The sequence below is a fragment of the Gadus chalcogrammus genome, chromosome 5, assembly GCF_026213295.1.
Source record: "Gadus chalcogrammus isolate NIFS_2021 chromosome 5, NIFS_Gcha_1.0, whole genome shotgun sequence".
NCBI lineage: Eukaryota > Metazoa > Chordata > Actinopteri > Gadiformes > Gadidae > Gadus > Gadus chalcogrammus.
This window is the reverse complement of record NC_079416.1, coordinates 9,980,408-10,003,735: the sequence shown is the minus strand read 5'-3', so window position 1 is coordinate 10,003,735 and position 23,328 is coordinate 9,980,408. Positions and strand designations below refer to the sequence as shown.

General features: G+C 48.5%; 1 protein-coding gene across 2 annotated transcripts in view; it reads right to left on the bottom strand.

The window, feature by feature from the left end:
- ralgapa2 (Ral GTPase activating protein catalytic subunit alpha 2) overlaps window positions 1-23,328 on the bottom strand; it is a 75,367-nt gene that overhangs the window by 34,080 nt on the left and 17,959 nt on the right. For both annotated transcript variants that reach the window (XM_056591253.1, XM_056591254.1), the window contains exons 4-20: window positions 17,422-17,479; window positions 15,759-15,802; window positions 15,443-15,623; window positions 14,581-14,696; window positions 14,276-14,414; window positions 13,432-13,640; window positions 12,683-12,976; window positions 12,112-12,294; window positions 11,070-11,204; window positions 10,331-10,479; window positions 9,349-9,460; window positions 8,303-8,540; window positions 6,314-6,502; window positions 2,866-2,988; window positions 2,077-2,165; window positions 1,345-1,435; window positions 966-1,145 (exon numbers count right to left, since the gene is read on the bottom strand). In XM_056591253.1, the coding sequence (XP_056447228.1) occupies window positions 966-1,145; window positions 1,345-1,435; window positions 2,077-2,165; window positions 2,866-2,988; window positions 6,314-6,502; window positions 8,303-8,540; window positions 9,349-9,460; window positions 10,331-10,479; window positions 11,070-11,204; window positions 12,112-12,294; window positions 12,683-12,976; window positions 13,432-13,640; window positions 14,276-14,414; window positions 14,581-14,696; window positions 15,443-15,623; window positions 15,759-15,802; window positions 17,422-17,479 (2,530 nt within the window). The remainder of the gene's footprint in view (window positions 1-965; window positions 1,146-1,344; window positions 1,436-2,076; window positions 2,166-2,865; window positions 2,989-6,313; window positions 6,503-8,302; window positions 8,541-9,348; window positions 9,461-10,330; window positions 10,480-11,069; window positions 11,205-12,111; window positions 12,295-12,682; window positions 12,977-13,431; window positions 13,641-14,275; window positions 14,415-14,580; window positions 14,697-15,442; window positions 15,624-15,758; window positions 15,803-17,421; window positions 17,480-23,328) is intronic.

The following is a 23,328-nucleotide window of genomic DNA, read 5'->3' as shown; positions in this document are numbered from 1 at the left end:
TCTTCCTTGGTTTTACACAATGAGTCGAGATGCAAATTCATGACTATCACAGCAAAGTAAACCTCCCAATTAAGGGTGTGTGTGTGTGTGTGTGTGTGTGTGTGTGTGTGTGTGTGTGTGTGTGTGTGTGTGTGTGTGTGTGTGTGTGTGTGTGTGTGTGTGTGTGTGTGTGTGTGTGTGTGTGTGTGTGTGTGTGTTCAAGCAGTTAACACCTGCCAGGTGATCGTATGGCTAATCCAGACTGACCGAGGGCTTGACCCCCGGTCAAGGCTACAGGTGAAGAGAGAGCAGGCTTTGCGACACTCCCATGCAGCTCGAGTTCCACCTCCACGAGGACATTAACAGGGCCCACAGCTAAAGCTAATCTGCGGAAAGGTCAGGGTGTGTGTGGGGGTCCGAAGTCCTATGGCCAGTGGGGCAGTACATCCACACCTGTAATTAATTCGGGCAATTCAATCCGCGCCGGCCTAGGAGCTTTTATGCAAGCGATTGCCTTTTAAAAACAGCCCAAGTGATTTGTTCAGCGGCCTGATTGGATATTTATTATTTAAAAAGGGAATGGTGGAGGGGAAATGAATGGTTGCGGGAAATTGTAGCATTTCTCATCACAATTCCCTCTAATTGCCTTTTTCACTGCATATTTTTAGCCTGAGTTTGACTTTGGCCCTCGGCCAAGAGCTTCCACTAAAAGCCATTTAATGAACTTTTCTAGGATCTGCCTCAGAACTAATCCCAGGGCTATAATATTTTTACTGCTAATAACGAGGTGGAAATAAGAGTCTAGATGAACCCTGAAGGAGAACCCAAATTAGTTAGGGCAAGCCACCGTTTTGATAAAGCCTTTAATACATTTATTAAGGAACATTGAAAGAATACTAATAAAAGAGCAACTGTTCCAAGGCCTAGAGTCCCACAAAGAGCAGTCCGAGAGCCCCCCCCGGCGCCGACCCCTCGACCCCCGTTACCTGCCAGGGCCTCCTGGCTGAGAAGCAGGTTCCTCTGGTTCTGGGGGTCCGCCGTGACGTCCATGTGGGCCGACTGCGTGGACTGGTTGTCGGCCTCCTCCTCGTAGGCCTGCCACGTCTGCCAGGCGGCCTCGGCGTCCGCGGGGCAGCCGTTGGACGTGTCGCTGCTGATGCTCTCGCCTGGGTGGGCAGGGGAGACAAACCCGGTGGGCATGGAGGAGGTCCGCAAGGGGGGGGGGGCCCAGAGGGGGCCGACGCTTTGTGGCCGAACAGTGTGAGGGATTAACAGGACGCCACGATGTCGGAGTACTTGAAATAATGTCAAATAGTGTAATGATCATTGCAGGAATAAATATCGTATGGTAGTGTGGCGTCTGACTTTTCTCTCGGAGCTGGGGCCGTATGTGATTGGTCTGTCCTTCGGAAGTGCTGTCGAGCTCCACCGGACTGCTGCTTCTCCGGATCAGGATCTGGACCGTGGCACAGTGGATACAACATGTAGGACGGAGAGTCAACAGGTGAGACTACGCATCTGTACCTGGACTGGCCAGTGTTAATGTCTCTAAAGTCACACACACATTCACACGTCCCTGCCTTTAAACGGTTCCAGATCGCTAGAAATCCAACATGAAGACACGAAGGAGACATTTAGCTCAATGAGCAATTGAGCAATGCAAGAACAATATACTGACAGCATTGTGGAATAATATTTATATTTTAATGACAATATTGAGTTGATATCAAGACACTAGGGTTAAAGATTAAAGTAACTGATATCTTCTTATTGTTGGTAACTGTGGTGTAAGCGGAATAATCCACTCTGGGTGGGGGTGGCCCAACCACCTCACCTCGCCCGCATCACCAATCACGTAGTATATTATTATCTAATAACGGGTCACACTGTCGTGCTTACAGATTCAGTCGGAAGGGCTAAGAAAATAGCCAGGAGGGTTTCCTTTTACTTTATCAACATATCGTACTAACTCAATGAGGCTCTCTCACTCTGTACTAAATGATTTGATTAATCAGATTGCCATTCGTGTGTGACTTGAGGGGATAATTGGAGTGGTCTATTGTAAACCGCTGGCCTCGCCAGAACTATTGGTCTCACCACAGGAGGCTCGCTGCTCTCTCTCCTGCTGCACTCTGACGTCCTGCTGTCGGAGCCAATGGAGGTTGGGGAGGGCTCCCTCTTCTGGCCTGGAGGAGGAACAGGGGCCGTTGAGTCAGAAGGATATATCATTCACTGTTTAGTTTATATAGAACATATTTTAAAAAGGGTATTCAGAGTGACCTGAAGAGGCAAGTAGAGTGACCGAACACCAATACCAAAACAAAAGGACAGCCATTAACTCTTAGGACACTGCAATAGGGAACGGGGAGTTGACGTCACACCGTGTTGTAACGCTATGTTGAACACGCCATGTGGGCTGATGTGAACAGGAACATAGGAACATAACAATGACCAACAGAGGTCACTACCTCTGTTGGACACTGTTATGTTCCTGCAATAGAAGAGGCTGCTGTTTCAGGACCACGTCCATTTTAATAGATTTAACTTTCAGTCAAAGCGCTTATAGCTTTAAAAGTCCCTACAGTTATAAAGGTTTATTACACCCATAAACCAGTCAAACCGCAGCCTCCTCTGTTTCAGGAACAAAGCTACTACTGCTCACAAGATAGCGCCCTACGTGACGTCATCTCACATCCCCTAATGCTGTTTGTGATGGGGTCACAGCAACTTTTACAAGGGTATGTCAGTATGGCTGAGTATTCGGTTAGCAATTTGGTGTTAGTATCAGCATATTATGAGGATCTGGTTAGCTATTTGTTTTTGGGACTGGCTCCGACACTGTAGCACGGTTCCTCCTCTGAGTGACCCTTAAGGCGCCTCCCTTACCGGGGAAGGTGTCGGCCAGCTGCTGGGTGATGTCAGAGGTGCTGCTGCTACGAGGTAGGGGGCTGTCGCCATCTCCCATCTCCTCCTCCAGCCCGCACTCCGACAGCTGGCCCTCCTCCACGTCTGATTGGACGAGAGCATCGCACACACAGACACACACACACACACACACACACACACACACACACACACACACACACACACACACACACACACACACACACACACACACACACACACACACACACACACACACACACACACACACACACACACACAGATGTTCACATGTTCAACGGTATCTTTGTTGGAGTGCGTAGGATGATTGGAAATTACTACGTAAAAATGACAGGTGAATTATGAATGGGAACATGCAGAGGTGATGGAAATACATGTCATGTAACCTAGGAGAAACACATTTAAGGAATGCATGCTCAACTCCCAATTCGTTCCAAATTTGATTTATGATTCCATTATGGTGTCTGCACTCAGTGCTACGTCAAAAAAAGAGACGATTAAAAAAGCAAGAAATAGAATAAAAGAAGAAAATCAGGCAGGGGAAGACAGACTTAAGGGGAGACGGACAGACGGACAGACAGACAGACAGACAGACAGGCAGACAGACAGACAGCTCCCAGAAGACACCTTACCTGAGAGTCTGTGAGGGGAAGCAGAGTTACCAGAGGAGATACCGGGCAAGAGCGAGCTCACAGTGTGGAGCAGCATAGGAACACTCTTAGCAGTGGGCAAAGCCTCGTAAAGATGGACACAGTTGCTGATGGACTGGCTTCTCTTAGCTTCCAGCAGGGACGGGGCGACAAGAGGAGGAGGAGAGCAGAGGAACGTGGAGGAAAGGAAGAGGAAATAAGGAAAGGGAGAAGGAGAGGAAAGGAGAAGAGAAGATGAATAATCAAGCATAGAAGGATTCAGTGACAGACTTGCACATTATTTCAGGAAAAGGTGCTTTTATAAATACACCACGATTACACCCGTTTTTTCCCCGGTTCTAAATTACAGTGCGGGTAGCGGAGTGGGGCGTGATCACCAACGTCAGAGTGGATTCACCGAAACAGGAAATTATCATCCAAGCAGTGTCTATCAAGACAATAAAAGCGTCATGTGGAACCGTACACTCGTTTTAATTTGTCACTTGAGGGCTCTTCACTTCCACAAAGCAATGCGGCAAAGACAGATATGGGGCAACATTAAATTTATTTATTGGTTCATTTTTTTAAACATTGTTTTTTTAATGATTGAAAAGGAACCAACCCTGTTCAGAAAGCATAATTAATATCCAGCGTTGCTTTTGTTTTCGGAGACTAGTTTAATTAGTTCTCTAAGGCTTAGGACAAAAGACAGCAGAAGCTGCGCTTGCCTCGCCACAGTACTGCTGAATTGGTGGAATCATAATAAAATAAACCTGGCCATTGTGCAGGTAACACATTCAAAAAGGTATTAGCATTCCCACACCATTCAGTGGCGTTACCTCCGTGGCGAGAGATCCTCGCTGCGATAGCACCACTCGCGTGGGTTCAAGTGGCTGTGCCCGGGCGAGGCGTAATGTGCGCACGTGCCTGAATATCTTGTGTTCTTGGCCCCGGCGTCTCAAAATGTCAAAATACATTTGCATACCTAAGAACGACCAAGTTTTGACGGTGGTCCGTGCCGCGGCGGCGCCATTGTGTCTGAATGGCACTTCAGGCCTAATCTCAAAGTGAGCAATGAAAGCAAAAGGTTTCCATTCTGTGCCTTAGCGCCACTTTAATTACTGCCTTTCACTGAAGGGCCAGATAACATTGCCTCCGCCTCCTCCCGCCAATAGTGCCCGCGTATGCATATTAATGAGCATTAATTACACTCTTAATGAAACTATCCCCCCCCCCCCAAAAAAAGAAAACGCAGTGCAATTGATGTGCAGCTCTTCTCTCGAGGGCAGGGCGCCTGGCCGTTTGAAGATCAATGTGGGAGAAATTCAATTAGGCGGGAGAGAAAGAGATGGAATATGAGGCGGCAGCGGCGTTTCATGTCTGAAACGCCGTTCCTCGCACGCAAGACGCCCGCGCACAGATAGACTGGATAAGCAGCAGAGACAATAACAAGCACAAAAACCAGCGAGCGTATACGTAAGCAAACACTCGACAGGCGCGCCCGCCCGCCCGCCCACGCACCCACACACCTGGGTTAATTTGTTTGGAATTGAAAGAAAAAGAAGAACCTACTCCAAGCTCACTTGAGCGCTTGGTTGGGCTGGGGGAACAGGAAGTGAAGCACAGGAAGTAAAGCAGAGGGAAAGCTTCACTTCAACACCAAATATACCACAACAACAGCGCTGTTCTCTATCACGCCTCACGTTACAGCGCACGGTCGACCCCGACCGTTGAGTCAGTGTAAGAAAATCTTCCTCTGGGCCTGTGTTTACCTCTGCAACACTGCTGCTCGCTTCCACGTACATAATCAGCCTGCCACCTCCCGATCAGATAAGAGGCATTTCCCTGAAACCCTGCTCCCCCATGACAATGGGCGTCTAAAGCCCCGCTCTGACATGTCCCAGATGGAGTGGGCGCGCCTGCGTTGGGTGCCTGCCTTTGAGCTGACAGCGAAACATGTTGACATTGTCCAGTGACATGTGAAGGGAACAATGTGGGCCATCTGCTGGCCCCCTTTGTCCCCGCCGTGGGCTCTTTCAATGGCACCTGGGCTTGCGTACACATGACCTGTCTGGAGCCCTTTCATATGCAGTCAATACGAGGGTCTGCCGAGGCCGCTGGGATGGGTGGGCGGGGGGGGGGGGGGGGGGGGGGGGGGATCCCATACGCTTACAGATCAGGCTTATCATTTCACATGTTTGGGTTCTGAACACCTGGCAGATTGGCTGAATGTACAGATAAGTATAGTAAAGATAAGACCTTCCTTAGTCCGGAACATGTGTCAAATCTTCTACTGTCGGGCACCTTGGGGTAGTGTGCAGCACCTTGGGGGGGCAGTGTGCAGCACCTTGGGGTAGTGTGCAGCACCTTGGGGGGGTAGTGTGCGGCACCTTGGGGGGGTAGTGTGCAGCACCTTGGGGGGGTAGTGTGCGGCACCTTGGGGGGGTAGTGTGCAGCACCTTGGGGGGGTAGTGTGCAGCACCTTGGGGGGGTAGTGTGCGGCACCTTGGGGGGGTAGTGTGCAGCACCTTGGGGGACAGTGTGCAGCACTTTTGGGGATAGTGTGCGAACCGTGGGGGTAGTGTGCAAGACCCTGGGGGGGTAGTATGCAGCACCATTGGGGGTAGTGTGCATCACCATGGGGGTAGGGGGCATCACCATGGGGGTAGTGTGCCGCACCTTGGGGGGGGGGGGGGTCATGTCCAGCACCTAGGGGGCAGTGTACATCCTTTGACAGCGACAGCAGCCACAATGTTTGCCATGTTCTGTGTGTGTGCGTAGCACATTCGAGGAGCTCTCACCAGAAGCCTTCTGCCGGACGTTGTTGCGGGCCTTCTCCACGCCGGGGGCTCCGGACGTGGTGGCCGAGCGGATCCTCATGGGCTCCTGGCCCGCGTGAGCCCCCTGGTCACCCTGGTTCCTCCAGCTCAGGGAGAAGGAGCGCGCCACCGCCGCCGCCGCCGCCGCCTTCTGGGAGTCCGGGATCACCCCTGGGTGACGACACGGGACACAGCGGGGGAATGCGTCAGTCTTGGGCAGAGAAAAATAGAAGGATCCACTGGGGCCAGATGGATTTAAACAACGCAGTATTCCCATGTGGCTCAGGAGGGTACAGCGTGTTGGCTGGTCACCGGAAGGTTGCTAGGGGATCGCCCGGCTCCTCCTAGCTGGGTGTCGAGGTGACCCCGAGCAAGATACCTTACCCTGGCTGTGAATGTGTGCATGAATGGGTGAATGTTAGGCAAATATAAAGCACTTTGAGGGACCACTGGTTAGAAGAGCGCCATATAGATGCAGTCCTTTAGCTCCTTTCACACAGAACAAATGTGTTGATGCATAGCGGGTCTTGTAGCCTGGATTCAAACGGAGATAAAGGAGGATGTATTTATGCATGTCAATAATATAACCAAGTGATAACCAAAGGGGAAGAATGCCCTGGATGAGCGAGCTCAAAGACGCAAAGACGTCAGTAAACACTGTGTGTTCAATAACATAGGACACAACTAGGGCTGGGCGATATTGCAAAAATTATTATCACGATTATTTTTTCGATATCGATATAAATCACGATATATAATTTGATGCTGCTTAAGCCTGAAGAAACGTGTTCATTAGTTAAAACAAACACTTTTGTTTATTACCATATTTGTGATAAGGGAACATTTAATCACATTTAAATATAAACATTTAACCTCACAGAAATGTTTTATCTGCCCCCAACAGAACAATATAAGATAGCTTGCCTTGTAACCTATTGAAAATAATAAAAATAAAACTAAAAGCTCTGACTTCTTTCACATTAAACTCCTTTGGCAGGGCTTCAGAAAACATCTTAAATCATGTAGAGGCACAACCAATAGATAAAAAGTAAAAAAGTGGATGAACAAAGGCCCTGGCACATGAACTGAACTTTGATACATAAAATATGAACTATGTAGTGCTTACGTAAGAGCAAAATGTAAACATTGTAAAACCAGATATTATGCTACATAAAATAATGGGTTTAAAACTAAAAGATCTGTGAGTGACTATGACATCAAACTCCTTTGGCAGGGAGGCAACAATCTCAAATGTTTGTAGGTTTATTTCTGCTGTGGGATTGGCTGTTAGGTAAATCCATATCAGAAGTTGTTTTTTTTATCGAGCATTTATGTCTAATGCTTATCGTCTTAATCAACGTGAGTTTTATCGCGATTAATAATCGTAATCGAATTATTGCCCAGCCCTAGACACAACCTGACTAAAGGTGCGTTCACACATTTGTCGCCCGTTCGCGTTGTCGCCCAAGTTTTGTCGCCCAAGTTTTGTCGCGCGACAAATCATAAACTGTCGCTGTGCAAGTTTTGTCAGGCGAATTTGCTGCGGTTCACCCCAGACTGCACTGCAGGGAACGGTTGGCCGGTTGAACGCTGATTGGCTGTCATCACACGAATGTCGCGGCAAAGTTGAAATATTTCAACTCCAGCAAATTATTCGCGCTACAAATCCTCGTTAACGCGCTTGCCTGTGCAGGGCGAAAGTGTGGCGCGACACGTTTTGTCGCCGGTTTTTCTCTAGCGATAATTCGCCAGAATCGCGTCTCTACGTAAACTTTGTATGGGATCGTGTCGCCCCTTCGTGTTTGGTGTGAACGCACCTTAAGGATAGAAATCCGCTCCTGTCCGTCTAAAGTCTGTTGATCCAAGTTCTCTGTTTGTAGTTGCACTCCACTGCCGTTCAATGAGCTGGACGCAGGGTAAATAAACAACCCGTACTGTGCTGTACTGTGACAACCCCTTCCCTCCCCTCACCTCGCCCTCTCTGCCTCTTCTCCTTCTGCTCGCTCAGCTTGTCCAGCGGCAGGTCGGCCATGTCCAGGCCGTAGACGGACCGCGCCAGCACGGCCGTCAGGGAGTCCATGATGCCCGCCCACTCGGCCACCAGCTCGTCCCAGGCCGTGAGGGAGGACAGCACGGCCAGCAGCTCGTCCCACAGCTCCCGCGAGATGAACACGCACAGGTTGGCCCGCACCCACGCCACGATGATGGTCTGGAGAGCGGCGGGGAGAGGGAGACGTTGAGTGAAAGGAAGGCCGCGGTACAGATGTTAGTTCCTCTTAATTGTTTTTTTTTTGTCTTTTTGACGCTTACAATTCACATACAAATCAACTTTGTGATTGTTATATAATAGGAATTTTAGTGTAGTAGAATATTTTTTCACATCACTACAAATTGTTGCAATGAATTCAAAGAAGATTCTTTATTGAATCCATTGAGCCACTTATTTGTCTTAAAACATGACGTTTATATCCAATGTCAGAAAGTGAAAGAATCATTGTATTTTATTTTTCAGCTGTCATCTATATTCTCTGCGTGGGTAAGGTATTACCGTATTTACAGTAAATATAGCTGTATAATAGCTGGATATTATATGTGGTCCGGCTTTGGAAAATGTAAACTAAATAAATCATTGCATGTCAATAAGTAATAAAAGAGATCTACTGATCTGCACGTACATCGGCATGAAACACAGGGTAATGAATCTAAATGAAACAGGATATTTAAATGAAGGGAACAGAGAATATATTAGCATTGTGAACACGATTCAATTAAGTAGTTACATGAAGAGCATCATCCTCTCTGACTGTCAACACTCAATATATAGGCGTACTCAACACACTGCAATCTGCCTATTGGTTTCTATCGAGGACATTGTGCATGCTGGGAACTGGTGGGCTTCTGTTTGAGCAGAGTTGTTTCCTCCATCCACCTCAACCCTATCATCCATATAACACGGATACGCCATACACTATGAAGCAGTGTGTGCCTCAGAGAGGGAGCAGACGGCGCAGACTGACCCTGAACAGTATGGCTGCTAAGCTCTCTGCGAAGGCGTCCTTCCGCTGGTCTTCCTGCGGCCTCTTCATCACCGCCTCCGTAATCCTCAGCAGCACCTGCAGCATCTGCTCCCTGTGGAACACACACAGTCACACAGTCACACAGTCACACACACACACACACACACACACACACACACACACACACACACACACACACACACAGCAGAAACAAGCATCATTAAATTACTTCTTCATTACGCAAGACACGCAGGCATCCATACCGGGAAATCTGATTGCTTCGTTACCACATGAGACAACACAAGAAGAGAGAGTCAGGCAAGATGTGGAGGGGGAAAAGTATGTCTATATTTGAAAGATTGTGATACTCAAACACACACTTTGTCCCCCCCCCACCCCCATTGTGTGTAAAAATACATAATTCAATGACCTGAATAAATACACAGATGCAATGATACAATAATGACATCCCCCGCCCCCAAACTTTCAATCTTCCTCTCATATCTCTTGAATAACATCTCGCATGTCTCAAAGTTCAAGATGCAGTCATTCCACGAAGATGTTAGTTAATAGTATAATATCCTGTCAAAGGGCTTTAGATCTCTCCAACTCTAATCCAATCATTCCTTAAAGAGAACCAAACCCCCTGATCCTTCCTTTTAAACATGCTTTCAGGTTTTTAACCTTCGGGGCAGAGCTGTAAGCTCCCCTTTAATTCAGTTTCAATATGCTGCGGAGAGGTGTGTCCAATCAGCTCTTTAAATCAGCAGGTTACCGGGCAACCCTTTCTGCCAATCAGTGGTAAGGCATGCTATAGCAGGTGTTTAACCTGTAGAGGGAGCCCTCTACAATGAAGCCAATGTACAAGTGGGGCTGGGGTTCCAATCTCCTTTAACACAAGGAGGAGGGAGGAGTCACAAAGAATCAGATCCAGTCTGCAGACCCGTTTGGAGTGTGTGCTGGTGAGAGGGCGAGGGCTGACCATGTCTGCGTGTTCATGGTGTGCTCCATGATCATGTGGCGGTAGATGCTGAGCACGCCCTTGCACACCTCCACCTGGTTGTCCAGCAGCTTGGCCACGTCCTGGCAGGGCTCCAGGAGGAACACGTTGGACGAATTGGTCAGAAACACCTGGAGGACGCACACACATACATACATACAGTCACACACATACACATACACGCAGTCACACACACACACACACACACACACACACACACACACACACACACACACACACACACACACACACACACACACACACACACACACACACACACACACACACACACACACACACACACACACAGAGAGAGAGATCAGGGTTATGAACGACTGAAAAATGTCAAAGAGGTCGAACACAGTCTTGGATATTAAAGAACATTGATACAAGCACACGTGTCAAACCTCACAGGCATACTGGATTAGATCAGATAATATTGTCCAGGACCTTATTGTCCATCATCATTCATACCAAATTATCATTTGAATGGGGCTCCTAATAAAATACAATACATACAGTTTACAGCAACCAGTTAAGAAAGAAGAAATGAAAAGGAAACAGAGCTGAAGTGCAATCCGGAGAAAATCAATGGGTAATTTTGTGAAGGATTCTAATGGCAGCGGGGATTAAAGGAGTTTCTGGTGTGCTGCTTGACCAATGCAACCCCTGTGTATATGTATTGGGTTCAACCCTGTGTGGGAGAGGGGTGGGGGCAGACCTGCAGGGTGGACTGGACGCCAGCCTTGATGTCATGGTTCTGCTGCTCCGTCATGGAGCCCCGGCTGATGGCGCTGCTGAAGGAGTAGGTTCTCCCCCAGCTGGACGTCCGCTTGTGACCGGGGACTTCTGCCACCTGCCCGGGTTAAGACAAGCATCCGTCCGTCAGGGGGGCGGCTTATACACACATCACGCTGGGATTCAGCCAATCAATTTCATTAGTCGTTTGTTCTTTCACCGTAGAGGTGAAAGGATGGGTATTCAATTTCTGAATTGTCAAGATGTATCTGCCTCAGGACGTTGGATGACAATTACAGGAGTAGATGAGGTGGATGAGAATATAACGAGCATTGCATAAGCTGAGTAATGTGAAAAAGGTCAAATCCTTGCAACAATACAATAAGGATGTTTTGTCTTTTGTGATTTGTGTTCTGTTAATGATACAAAGATAAGTTTTTACGATGTTGATATGCTCATAAATAATTAGTTACATATTGACAAATATTATGTCAATATTTAACATTTGATTCATATGATGAGTAACCCTTAGTGGCAGGATGAGCTGACCGATGGTGATATGTTTTTGTGTGAGTCAAACACAAATGTCCGCAAAGGTATACTGAGAAATGAATTGCCATTTAAGCTGTGCGCTCTCCTTGTACACAGCCAGAGGCAAAACACTAGACAACATTACACGCTGTGCTTTTAATGCAATTACAGTCTAACATGACATACTACAACATAATCACAATATCGCCTTGGCACTAATGCGATTTGTTTATTCGTGTGCATTTAAATGCTCTCTGCATAATTAGACCTCAAATACACGGTAGATGGTAGATACATGGTAATATTAGTGGGTGTCCTTTACAGCCGCTAGGGTACCGTAGGGTTAATTTGCATACCATATGTTCACTGAGTGTAAACTAGCGTCAGCATATTTCCACGGCCATATTTCTCGCATCCACCTGCACCCTCTTTAACATGTCGTCGGCGGTGGACGCGTGTGTGTTTCAAGTGTGTGCGTGTGTCCGTGTTCTGACCGGTGGACAGGCGGTGGGGGTCTCTCTGACGGGGGGCGGCTGGGGGACGGCGTCCACCTCGTCCTCCTGGCTGATCTTGTCCGGCTCCGTCATGAAGCTGGGCTTCTCCTGCAGGATCCACTTCCGGTACACCTTGATCACCTTCCGGGTGGCCGACGCCTCGCACGACGGCAGTAGGAACGCCTGTAGCCGGAGACGTCATCGTTACGTTTAATGTTGACATTATGCAGGTGGGATTGCAATAGGTGGTAACATGGCTGTTTCTCATTTAAAGCCTTCTCGTTCTAAAAGGGAGCTCTGCCAGCATTTTCACACAAGTATGCGAGTTTTGCAGGGATTGAATACTTCTAAAAGAACCTTCACCCTAAACCCCCACTAGAGGGCGACACGGCCCAACTTAAAGCCAGGCAATATATTTCATTAAAATAGAACATCAAGATAATATTTGAATAATAATAATAATAATAATAATAATAAACAACTAAATACATTCAAGGCATATCCTCACTTTTCTATGCATTTTAATTTTATATTATAACTGATATTCTGGATCTTCGGTTGGAACCCCTACCTGGTGGAAGACCTCGTTGACAAAGTTGACGTTGTCGCGGGTGGAGAGCAGGATGGCGTGCACCATCTCGTACACGTAGCGCTGCTCCTCCTCGATGCTGCACAGGCTGGAGTCGCTGGCCCGCCGGTCCGACAGGGTGCTGCTGTTGGAGTGGCTCTTCTCCGGCTCCCCCGCGGGGCCGTTGGGCTCCCCCTCACCTCCTCCCCCCCCCCCTCCACCTCCACCGGCCCCTGCCCCCTTCTCCTTGTCCCTCTCCCGCTCCTTCTCCTGGCTGCTACTGCCTGCAGTCACAGTCTGGGAGCAGAGGAGCAGAGTGTTTAGAGGACGGCCTGCTGGGGTTATGTTCACACAGTCAAGCCCACGCGCTTACTGATGCGCTACGTGGCATAAGATCCCTTCTGCCATCTGAGGACTGGATGGTACGGCAAAAACACTTATAGATGATACAATTAATATAATAATGACAATAATAACTTATACTGTAACTTTCATCCGACAACATCACAGAGAAAAATACTTAAAATGTTGGATATGAGGATCAGGTAAAAGAATATGCGAAAAAAACATTGTGTGCCGTTCGTTAAGTCGACGCATGGCCATGTGTTCAGTCTACAAGGTGGCAATGCTTGGCTCTCTGGTGGCCGCATGACCCTGCAAACGACGGCCGTGATGTATTCATTTTTGGTTAACCCTTCAGTCTAAAACAGCAGCAGCTCTGTGGGGCAGGCCGGGCCCCCCCCCCCGCTTACCTGGATGAGTTTGGGGATGACCTCGGTGCCGTTCTTGGCGCTGGGCACGGCGGCCGCGGAGCTGACGTACTTCTTCTCCAGGAAGAAGGTGACCAGCCAGGTGATGAAGGCCACGCGGGGCGCCAGGTACTGGTCCCGGGTGCAGAAGGTGCTCTCGTTGTTCCGCGTCACCGGCACGTACAGGGGCTTTGGTCTGTGGTGGGGGAGGTCTGCAGAGAGAGAGAGAGAGAGAGAGAGAGAGAGAGAGAGAGAGAGAGAGAGAGAGAGAGAGAGAGAGAGAGAGAGAGAGAGAGAGAGAGAGAGAGAGAGAGAGAGAGAGAGAGAGAGAGAGAGAGAGAGAGAGAGAGAGAGAGAGAGAGAGAGAGAGAGAGAGAGAGAGAGAGAGAGAGAGAGAGAGAGAGAGAGAGAGAGAGAGAGAGAGAGAGAGTTATTATTAATTGATTAATTGAATTGTACTACAACAATAGATCACAGAAAAAGCAAATTACCTTTATTCATATCTAGGCAGATCTGGAGGACAAATATAATTGTATATTTCTGAGCTAGAAATCAGCTGCTAATGCAGCCCACAACATACCGTCAAACACCATTATTCATTATATAATTTCCCAGATTAGAGTGGTTAATAATTCATGTTCTTTACAGACTGGATGTCTTTACATGACAGCAGTGACTCTTTTATATCACTTTGCTCGACAGTATTCCCCGGAAGTCATCCAGTTCAATAATATGTACACACGAGAAAACAAAGTGATTTTCTTGCCTCCAAACCATACTGCATTCAAATGTACAATCCAGCCACAGGGCTAAGTGGAAACGCCCTGCAGCGCCGGCTGAGGCTTACCCAGTAGAGGCTTGTAGAGGTTGGTGAGTTTGGTGAAGGAGGGGAAGAGGTGTGGAAGGTAGTACTTCTTGAACAGGCTGAAGAGAAACCTGAAGCCTGTGTCTTGGGTGTCTTTGTTCTTCCATTCCAAGCTGGAAGCCTGGAAGAGAGGCGTCACCGCAAACATCAAGACGACGTCGCTCTCGGTGGATTTTTTTTTTTACAGCTACATCAGACGATCGCTGATACCTTGAGGAACAATGTGCAAGAGGGAAGACATATTGAGTTTGTGCTTTTTGAGGCTTGTTGTTGCCGTGTGGCTTCACCTGGGTCACCATGAACTTGAGGAGGGTCTGCAGGACGTGGCAGGTCTGGTCGTCGGCCACCTTCTCCCCAGGCAGGGCGGGGACCAGCGGGGTGATCTCTTCAGGGACCACCTTGGCTGCTCACACACACACACACACACACACACACACACACACACACACACACACACACACACACACACACACACACACACACACACACACACACACACACACACACACACACACACAGAGTTTATTTTTTCGGTCGCACTTTCCTTGACTTAAAGGCAGGATAAGACTGATATGTTTATGTATGAGCCGGGACACGGCGATAGACGCAGGTATTTGTGTCTGTGACAACCACAATGTTATCGACGTCCACGACAACACTAAAAGCATAGAGGCTTTTTAAATCATTGACTTGTTTTACGCAGACCTCAAAAAATAGAAAGAATCAATAGATATGATGACCAAGCCCACAGAAGGACTCATCGTTGTTATCCGTCGGCTATAGCTGTCCCAAGACCGTCCCACTCAAAATAGCCGCTGTAATGCAGCCTTTGAGTCCGGGAAGAAAACATAATTGAAGCTCCAACGCACTTGGATAAATAATATCCTAGACGATACGCGACAATACAGATTGTTATAAATAACTATATCGATATAGATGTCCCCACCTTCTAGCTCTTTGCACAGGGCGGGGTCCAAAATGTACATGTTATTACCTGCCAGAGTGACCAAGTCTACTAGTCAAGCATCTGTTTCCGTCCGTATCCGAGTTATGTGTTTTAATGTTTGAATTTGTTTTATTTGGACCCACTAGCCGGGTAAGGGGGGGGGGGGGGTGGGTGGCATGGCATAGAGAGGGTGCCTGTCTGACCGTCGGGGGGGCTGGAGAAGGGGTTGTAGATGATGGTGTCCAGGGTGCAGGGCCCCCGGGTGGAGGGCACGGCGGGGAACCCAGGCACCAGGCAGGCGAACACCAGCAGCTGCTCCTCGGCACAGTTGTCCCTCAGGGCCTGCAGCCACAGCAGGAAGAGACGGATCCCCTCGCCACGGATCTGGAGGGGGAGAGGGACCACTGTCTGTTGCCAACGGAAACACTAGTCACCCGTGAGCGTACACAAGTGCGTCATTTGGCCTGGACAACAACGACAAAAAAGGGAAGTTGGAAGGGAATAGGCTCGGGGATTTACCTTGAATGAGTTTCCAGTGTGCAAAAGCTTTTTCAGGATAGAACCTTGTTGGAAACAAACAGAGCAACACGGTGAATAAATACGTTGGGCTTTGTAGTGTTTTGTTTTCGAAGGCGTTGTAAATGGATGATTCAATATAACGCCGGAATAACAGAAGCTACAATTGTTGAAATATGTTGGGTTTATTTTACCACCATGCACAACACATCAACAGGGAAGGGAGTAATTGTGCAACAGTGTGTGTGTGTGTGTGTGTGTGTTAGAGAGAGGGAGTATGTGTGTGCCGCTTGTTTTCCTGATAGAAATCAAATGGACAAATTTATGAAGCTAATCGGCCTCCGCTGCAATCAAATGAGACATGTGCTTGATTATTGCCAAATGATGTGTGCTGTGTGCCTGCCTTTGTGCATGTGGATGTGGCCGTGTTTCGATGTGTGTACGTGTATCTTTGTGTGTGTGTGTGTGTGTGTGTGTGTGTGTGTGTGTGTGTGTGTGTGTGTGTGTGTGTGTGTGTGTGTGTGTGTGTGTGTGTGTAGATGTCGTTGGAGGAACCGGTCCCCGACTCATCAGGTTAAATCAATGATGTTCACCGCGTTGTTCAGAACAAAGAGTGCAAAACAAATTGCTTTGCTAGTCCGGGGCTCAGAGAGAATAGTTTGGAAGAGATGGGGGGGGGGGTGTGGACCGAAGTTCCCTGGGCGCTAAGCACCTCGGGGCCCAGGTGTTTCGGCGCCTTCCAAGTGGCACGTTGGAGAGGAAGAGTTGATTTTTTTCGGACACTGAAAACTCGAGCAAGCCTCGTCGTCTTAGTCTAGTATTAAGGACAACGGTCTCTCTCTCTCTCTCTCTCTCTCTCTCTCTCTCTCTCTCTCTCTCTCTCTCTCTCTCTCTCTCTCTCTCTCTCTCTCTCTCTCTCTCTCTCTCTCTCTCTCTCTCTCTCTCTCTCTCTCTCTCTCTCTCTCTCTCTCTCTCTCTCTCTCTCTCTCTCTCTCTCTCTCTCTCTCTCTCTCTCTCTCTAAACCTGACCGCCAGGGTCGGAAATTGCTGGGTGTGGGGGAAGGGGGGTTGCTCTCGAGGAAGTAAAAGAGTGAAGAGGGAACTTGGGAGCCGGCGTTTCCCTTTCTGGAGAAGCAGGGGGGAAGAGGTGAAAGAGCTGTCGTGTGTGTTCGTGGCTTGTTCTTTTTGTTTGGAGGAGGTGGTAAGCCTCTATATCTGCAGTAGCGAGCCCGGGGCAAGGGTCAGTCGATATTATCCGCCAAAACAAGGACCATTTAGCTGCAAAATGTCTGTCAAACAGAGCCGTTATAATTGAGGTTATCACTTTTGCGAAGGGTCTTTCCTGCCGGCGTGGCGCTGCAACTGTGCCGGCATAATTTGATTACTTATTTGCATTTCAAATTAAGTGTTCATTTGCATTTTTTCATCTACATCCCACTCCAAGACTAATTATTTTTTTTAAGAATGGCTTAGGCTTGGCTGCTTTTTTTTTTGTTTGGCTCCTTTTCTTTCATATTATAACAAGAGGTTATGCTTACATAAGGAAAGTAGCAACGGGTTTTGTTCTATCTTAATGTACAGCTGTGTGGCAACAACACTGCTCAGCCAACTCTCATAACCAGGCTCAATTAATAGTACACTCTGGGAACCTTCTCATCATACATACCTATACTGTGGAACTGCCATCGGCTGTAGATTTTCTCTGGCAGAAGTTGTAGGATTTTCTGTCGAAAGGAAAAAAAACAAGTTGGATAAATTTAGCAATAACGTTAAAAAACAAATGTAGCATTAGCATATAAATCATGTTTCTCTTTGCTCCAATAAAGCTCTGTTGATTCGGACAGCAAACGTAACTCTAGCATTTGTTCCAACTGTGGACACAACACCGCTAGAGAAATCCTGCGGGAGCGCATAGGAGGGGAATCGATAGATCATCACTCAAAGATCAGCCCTAATGGAGAAACAAGTGGCGAGCAGACGACAACCAGCAAAGCATAGACTGGTCTGGCATCAGCGCAGAGGGGACATCGGTGACAAATGTCATCGTGTGGCCGAACTAATGCTCCCCAACTCAATTAGAGATGCCCCGGGGCCTCTCAGCGGCCTGCAGGGAATGAGGTCCTCTGGGGAGACGAGAGAGGGATGAAGGAGGAAGGGGATAAGGGCGGGGGCAGGACGGACGGTGTAGGTGTAATGCTATGCTGTGTGTGTGTGTGTGTGTGTGCGTGTGTCAACACACTGGCGATGCGGAGTGGTTGCCGCTGTGCCCTAGCGTGGGCGGTTAATGGTTGATTTCCTCCTTCCTCGTCCTCTCCTTTGTTCAGAGCGGTCGATGCCCCATTTGGCACGCCACTCGGCGACGCCGTAATCGCCGACCTAATGAGACTTTGTGATTGCAAAGGCGAGAGGTCAAGCCTTGTGCCTCGCTGCTCCAGGTCGCCGCCGTGTCTGTCGGCTGCGCTGATTAAAACTACCCCAGCTGGAGACCCCTTTCGGCTGTTAGCCGCCTAACAACCACTGAGGTTTGGCTCGCTGAGAGGGGGGAGAGAGAGGAGAGAGAGGAGAGAGAGAAAAATCACGGGCTGGAGGTTGAGATGATTGCTGGACAGCTTGAAGGAATGAGATCTCGCCACCGAAGGCGTTTGAGAGCTTGGGAGGGGAAGCGAGAAGAGGGAGAGAGAGAGAGAGAGAGAGAGAGAGAGAAGGGATGGCGGTGCATGTCCTCAGAGCTGTGTGAGGGCGCAGCGGTTGACCAAATGTTGTGACCTTCAGCCTTGAATTCCCGTCCCATTCCCTTTTAACGGCTGTCCCTTGATCGTTGTCATAATACATCAAGCCTAAATGACTATAACTATTAAAATGATTTCATGTTATCATCAGTTTTGTTTGAATGGGGAAATGACATTCACACTGATATGATCCAGTGTGAATGTCCTCATGTTTGGACTACAACCTGAAGCTCCGGTTTGTCAACAACCAGCTCTCCCTCTCCCCGGTCTTCCTCCACTCCGTCCATGGAGTGCAAACCCCTGTCGCTCTCAACAGCCTCGGGGAACGAGAGAGACGTAACACTGGAGAGGTGGCGGGGACGGGGGGACAAGGCGTGGCTGGAGGACGGGTGGAGGGTGTCTGCGCGTCGCGGTAGTCTCCTCTGTGATCCAGAGGACGTGATAACATGCGTGTGCAGGCGTGCTGCTGCACCTCGATATTGATCCCTGCCTGGGATTATCTCACCTCCGCTTACAGTCTGCATCGTGTACCCCCCTCTCCCACACTCTCTCCGTCTCTATTCTTGGAGACGCAGATCCACTATCCTTGGTGGGAACACACCAGGGAAGCCTGCCTAAGCCTTATCCCTGTATGTCTGCCTGTGTGTGTCTGAATGTGTACATGTACGTGTGTGCGTGGCTGCTGTGTGTATGTATATGTAAACCTGCATGTGTGTGTGTGATTACACACACAATGACATATTCTGTTCGCTCTCCTCACACAGCCAAGGGGTGGGGAGGGCCTTGAATGAGCAGGGGAAGCTGGCTCAGCGAGGCCCCCCGTGGGGAAGCAACGGCCACTGCGACAAAGGGGGAATTTACCGGCTGACGTGAGTCCAATGTGTGTGTGTGTGTGTGTGTGTGTGTGTGTGTGTGTGTGTGTGTGTGTGTGTGTGTGTGTGTGTGTGTGTGTGTGTGTGTGTGTGTGTGTGTGTGTGTGTGTGTGTGTGTGTGTGTGTGTGTGTGTGTGTGTTGTGCAGGCGGGCTGGAGGCTGTGCTCTAATCTGGAGCAGTACTCCCAGCATAGAGATGGAGGCATTACTGTGGCGCGCTCACAGGCCTCGCCACATTTACATGATCCGCGCTTAGATTTCAGGCCGCACCGCCTGGACATGGCGTAGAATACGCTCCTCTCCGGAGGGGGTCCGCAAGAGGGCTTTTTTTTTCCCCGAACTGCAGCTGGTGGCGCGCAGTCCAGGCGCTTTGGGGAAACTTAGAGCCAGCGTGGTGGGTTGGAGTATGAGACTGAGCGATGGGGATGAGCTCCGTGTGTACAAGCCGATGAGGCAAAGCTCGGAGACTTAGACCATATTAAGAACTGAAACACAGGGTAATGATAGTCTACAATAACCTTTGGCATTTGTTGTATTGCCTGTACAGGGGGTTGAGATGTGCATAAAGGCGTAACATGATCATGCTTACAACTGTGCATGTTCAATACCGTAAACCATGTCTTGGATTCAATTAAAATGTAAGTGACATGAAAATCAGCACATTGCCATTTGCCAGGCGTGCACTTGTATTCAAAGTTTTTCAAGTAGATCTGAGCCTATTAAGTGAGCTGAAAGGAAGACGAGTGACTGAACACTGTATATTGTTGGTAAAAAAATAACTATCTGTGTTACATAAGGGCACTGCGAGGGCAAACTAGGTGCTGTTATTTACATATTAACCAAATTACTCTAGCTAGCGTGGATGTGGCAAACAATCTGAAAAGGCACAGCAGCGCAGATCCCTTATTCCCTCAAAATACAAAGCCTAGAGTAGAGTTATAGTTCTAACATCACAAAAAAAAACTCCTTACAGGCTTTAGCAATAACTAGAACCAACCTTAACGTGCCTTGATTAAGTTAATAAAGAAATGTTAACTTTTCCTTCGGGCCCAGCAGGTGGCAGCAGAGTGCAACGTAACCAGGTTGCTCATCAATACAACAATAGTGGCAAGAGCCAAGGAGCACAAATGCAGCACCAGGGTGAGGAGGCAGGAGCAGCCTTAGACAATGACCGGTTTAAGGCAAGGGAAAGGCACTGCAATGACTTTAAATCATTAGCAAAGCATTAGGTTTTATATAAATGCAATCAAAGTTTGAGACCATTTTCTTATTAGAATTTTAAATATAGCTTAAAGTCAATCTCCAGATCGGTCAGCATCAATCTGGACGTTATAGGGAAATAAAAACACCTCAACCAAGACTAATGGTTGTTTGCTCTTTCTGCTTGAAATATGAAGGCTTTATGTTTCCATTAGGAGGACGGCTTCCGTCACTTTCACCAGGAAGTGCGCTCTATGGGAAGGTGAGGGAGGGGTCCAGGTAGGAGGTGTCTGGGGCCAGTAGCCAAGGGAGAAGCCAAACAAAGAGCCAGAGACGAGATAGCTGATGGCTGGCCATGATACAGGTTGGCGTTCTATTATTCATGACCTACTTGGTTCATTTGCATAGGGAGGTGGGTCTCTGTGCCGCCGTTTAAAACACTATCACAGCCAATCGCTTGGCTGCCACGGAGGGTCCTGGCTCGGGCACGGTTTGCGCAATAATGTGGGCCGAGTTATCTCTCACCGTCATCATTAGTGTTTATCTGGCCTCACCTCATCCCAGAGTTTTCCCCAGGACACTGGGGAAAACTACCCTCAGGGTAGAGGGGAGGGTACCTACCACAAACCGTCCTGTGTGTTGAGGATAACAGAGTCGTTCAGATGCACAATGGTTTCATTGTTTAGAGGTTGTAAAAGGCCGACATCGGGTTCAAAGAAACAACACCAACAACATGGCCTTTTCGAGCGTTACAGATGTCCGATATCAGGCAGAGAACTTATTGAAAGAGATGTTTGTTTTGTCAAAAGACTCTGGTTCGGACCTCCTTGACAGAGTGTGGAACGGTCTGAAGCTCTTTCGCTCAATGCCTCACTGTAGTTTCTTCCAGCCTATATTGCTGTCGGCTCAAGCAATGATGCTCGGTACAAAATAACCAATTCAAAAGGTTCTGCTCGTAATCAGTCTACATGACTTATCATCATCACAAAACATTGCCAGTATTCGGGCGGATAAAAATATACCCCAGATTGCTAGGGTTGATGACTTAGTGGTCTGGAATTCAAAACACTGAGTCATGGATGATAAACGGCGAAGGTTACAGTGAGGTCACATCCTGGAGCTAGACGTGGCTCCCTGGGGAAGCGAGCTGACATGTACCATTTCAGAAGAAGGTTGCTGGGTCACAGCGCTACGGACATCACTCATCGTCTGTCCGTCAACATCTGTCCGGAGCTGGGAGCCAGGAACTCAGAAGAGATTAAAAGGTTGCCTGCGTGAACGAGGGAGGCCTACGCTCAGACCAGGGCCCTGAGTCAGCTCATTGAGGCGTTTGGCGTGGTATTGGAAGAATAATGACAGCAGTCCATACCAAGCAAGTTTTCCCACCCTCAGAATATAAACGGCCAGTGTGCGAGATTCACTCGAACATAACGAAAGTGAAAGCCGCTTGTTCCACATCGATCTACCCCGATTTGCAATGGTAATCAAGTTCAGAAGGGGCGGTTATACAGAGTCAATTTGATATAATGTGCCTTGACATCAATTTGATGCAGGGACTGAAGAGCGACAGCCATATATTATTCATAGTCACTGATTGGAGCGAATGTGCCTTTTATGGGTGCTGAAAAGCCTCACTAGAGCAAAGGAACTTTCTCATGAGTTAGCTTTAGAAACAAAAGCCAGAGCAGCAGTAGCATAACAGATGAGCTGACAATGCACACATCCCTTCTTGTTCTACCGAGCATGCTTCGTGGGAAAAAAGATAAAACACGTCTCACGAGTAAACAATCCACGATACATAAAATAAGACCACGTTCAGATTTCAGATACACTACAAAGTGGGCTATTCACATGAAAAGGGACTCATCTTTATATTCTTTCCTAAAGGAGCACATCAAGGCGTCCATCAGCCTGTGGGCTTGGCAGGTGGCTGGATGAGTAAAGCTAAAACCACTGGTGGGATCTTTAAACAGAAGACACTTCTTTCAAGCTCAAATGTGATCGGATGAGGTCTAATCTCTCTGTCGAAACACAATATGGCCTCATAAGCCTGGTGATTTAGGTCAGTGAGTGACGGTCAACCTTTGGAGGATGCACAGAAAATTTACCAGGGCAGCTGCCGCAGCCAGCAGCATACAAAACGATATCGAAAAAAGAAAAACCCACCCGAGGCATTACAAACCAGCCAGTCCCCCCGTGTGTGTCGGGGGGAGCCAGCCAAAAACTGAAACAAAGGGACAACAAAGACGGCTCCGAGGGTCGGGGAGTCGCACTGCCGTGGCATTCTCCCAGAGGCACTAGCAGCGGCTCTTCTCCCGGGTGCTGCGTCATCGGCCGACGAGGCTGTGGGTGCCTCCGTCGTACCAGACACAAAGAGAGCCCGGACTGGAGATGAGGTGGGGGGCGGGGACACCACAACACACCACAGTTTAAGGGGAAGAACAAAAGAATACCCCCCCCCCCCCCCCCCCACCAGACACACCCACACACACCACTACAGTGTTGTTTATAATGGGGGTCAGTGGGTTGGATGTGCGACCCATAGAGAAAAGGGGGTCACATGTCACATTATGATGGTAACATTACCCCCATGGTGCATGGGGGAATAAATAAAAAAACCAAAGCGCTTACGAAAAGACCTCCATGTCCTGCAAACAAGGAGTCGCGGTAACAGAGACGATTACCTCATAACGAAGAGAAGACGGAGAGAACATCCTACCGTATTTTCCCATGTTGAGGCTGTGGATAAGGGGGGATGGAGGGGGTTGTTCT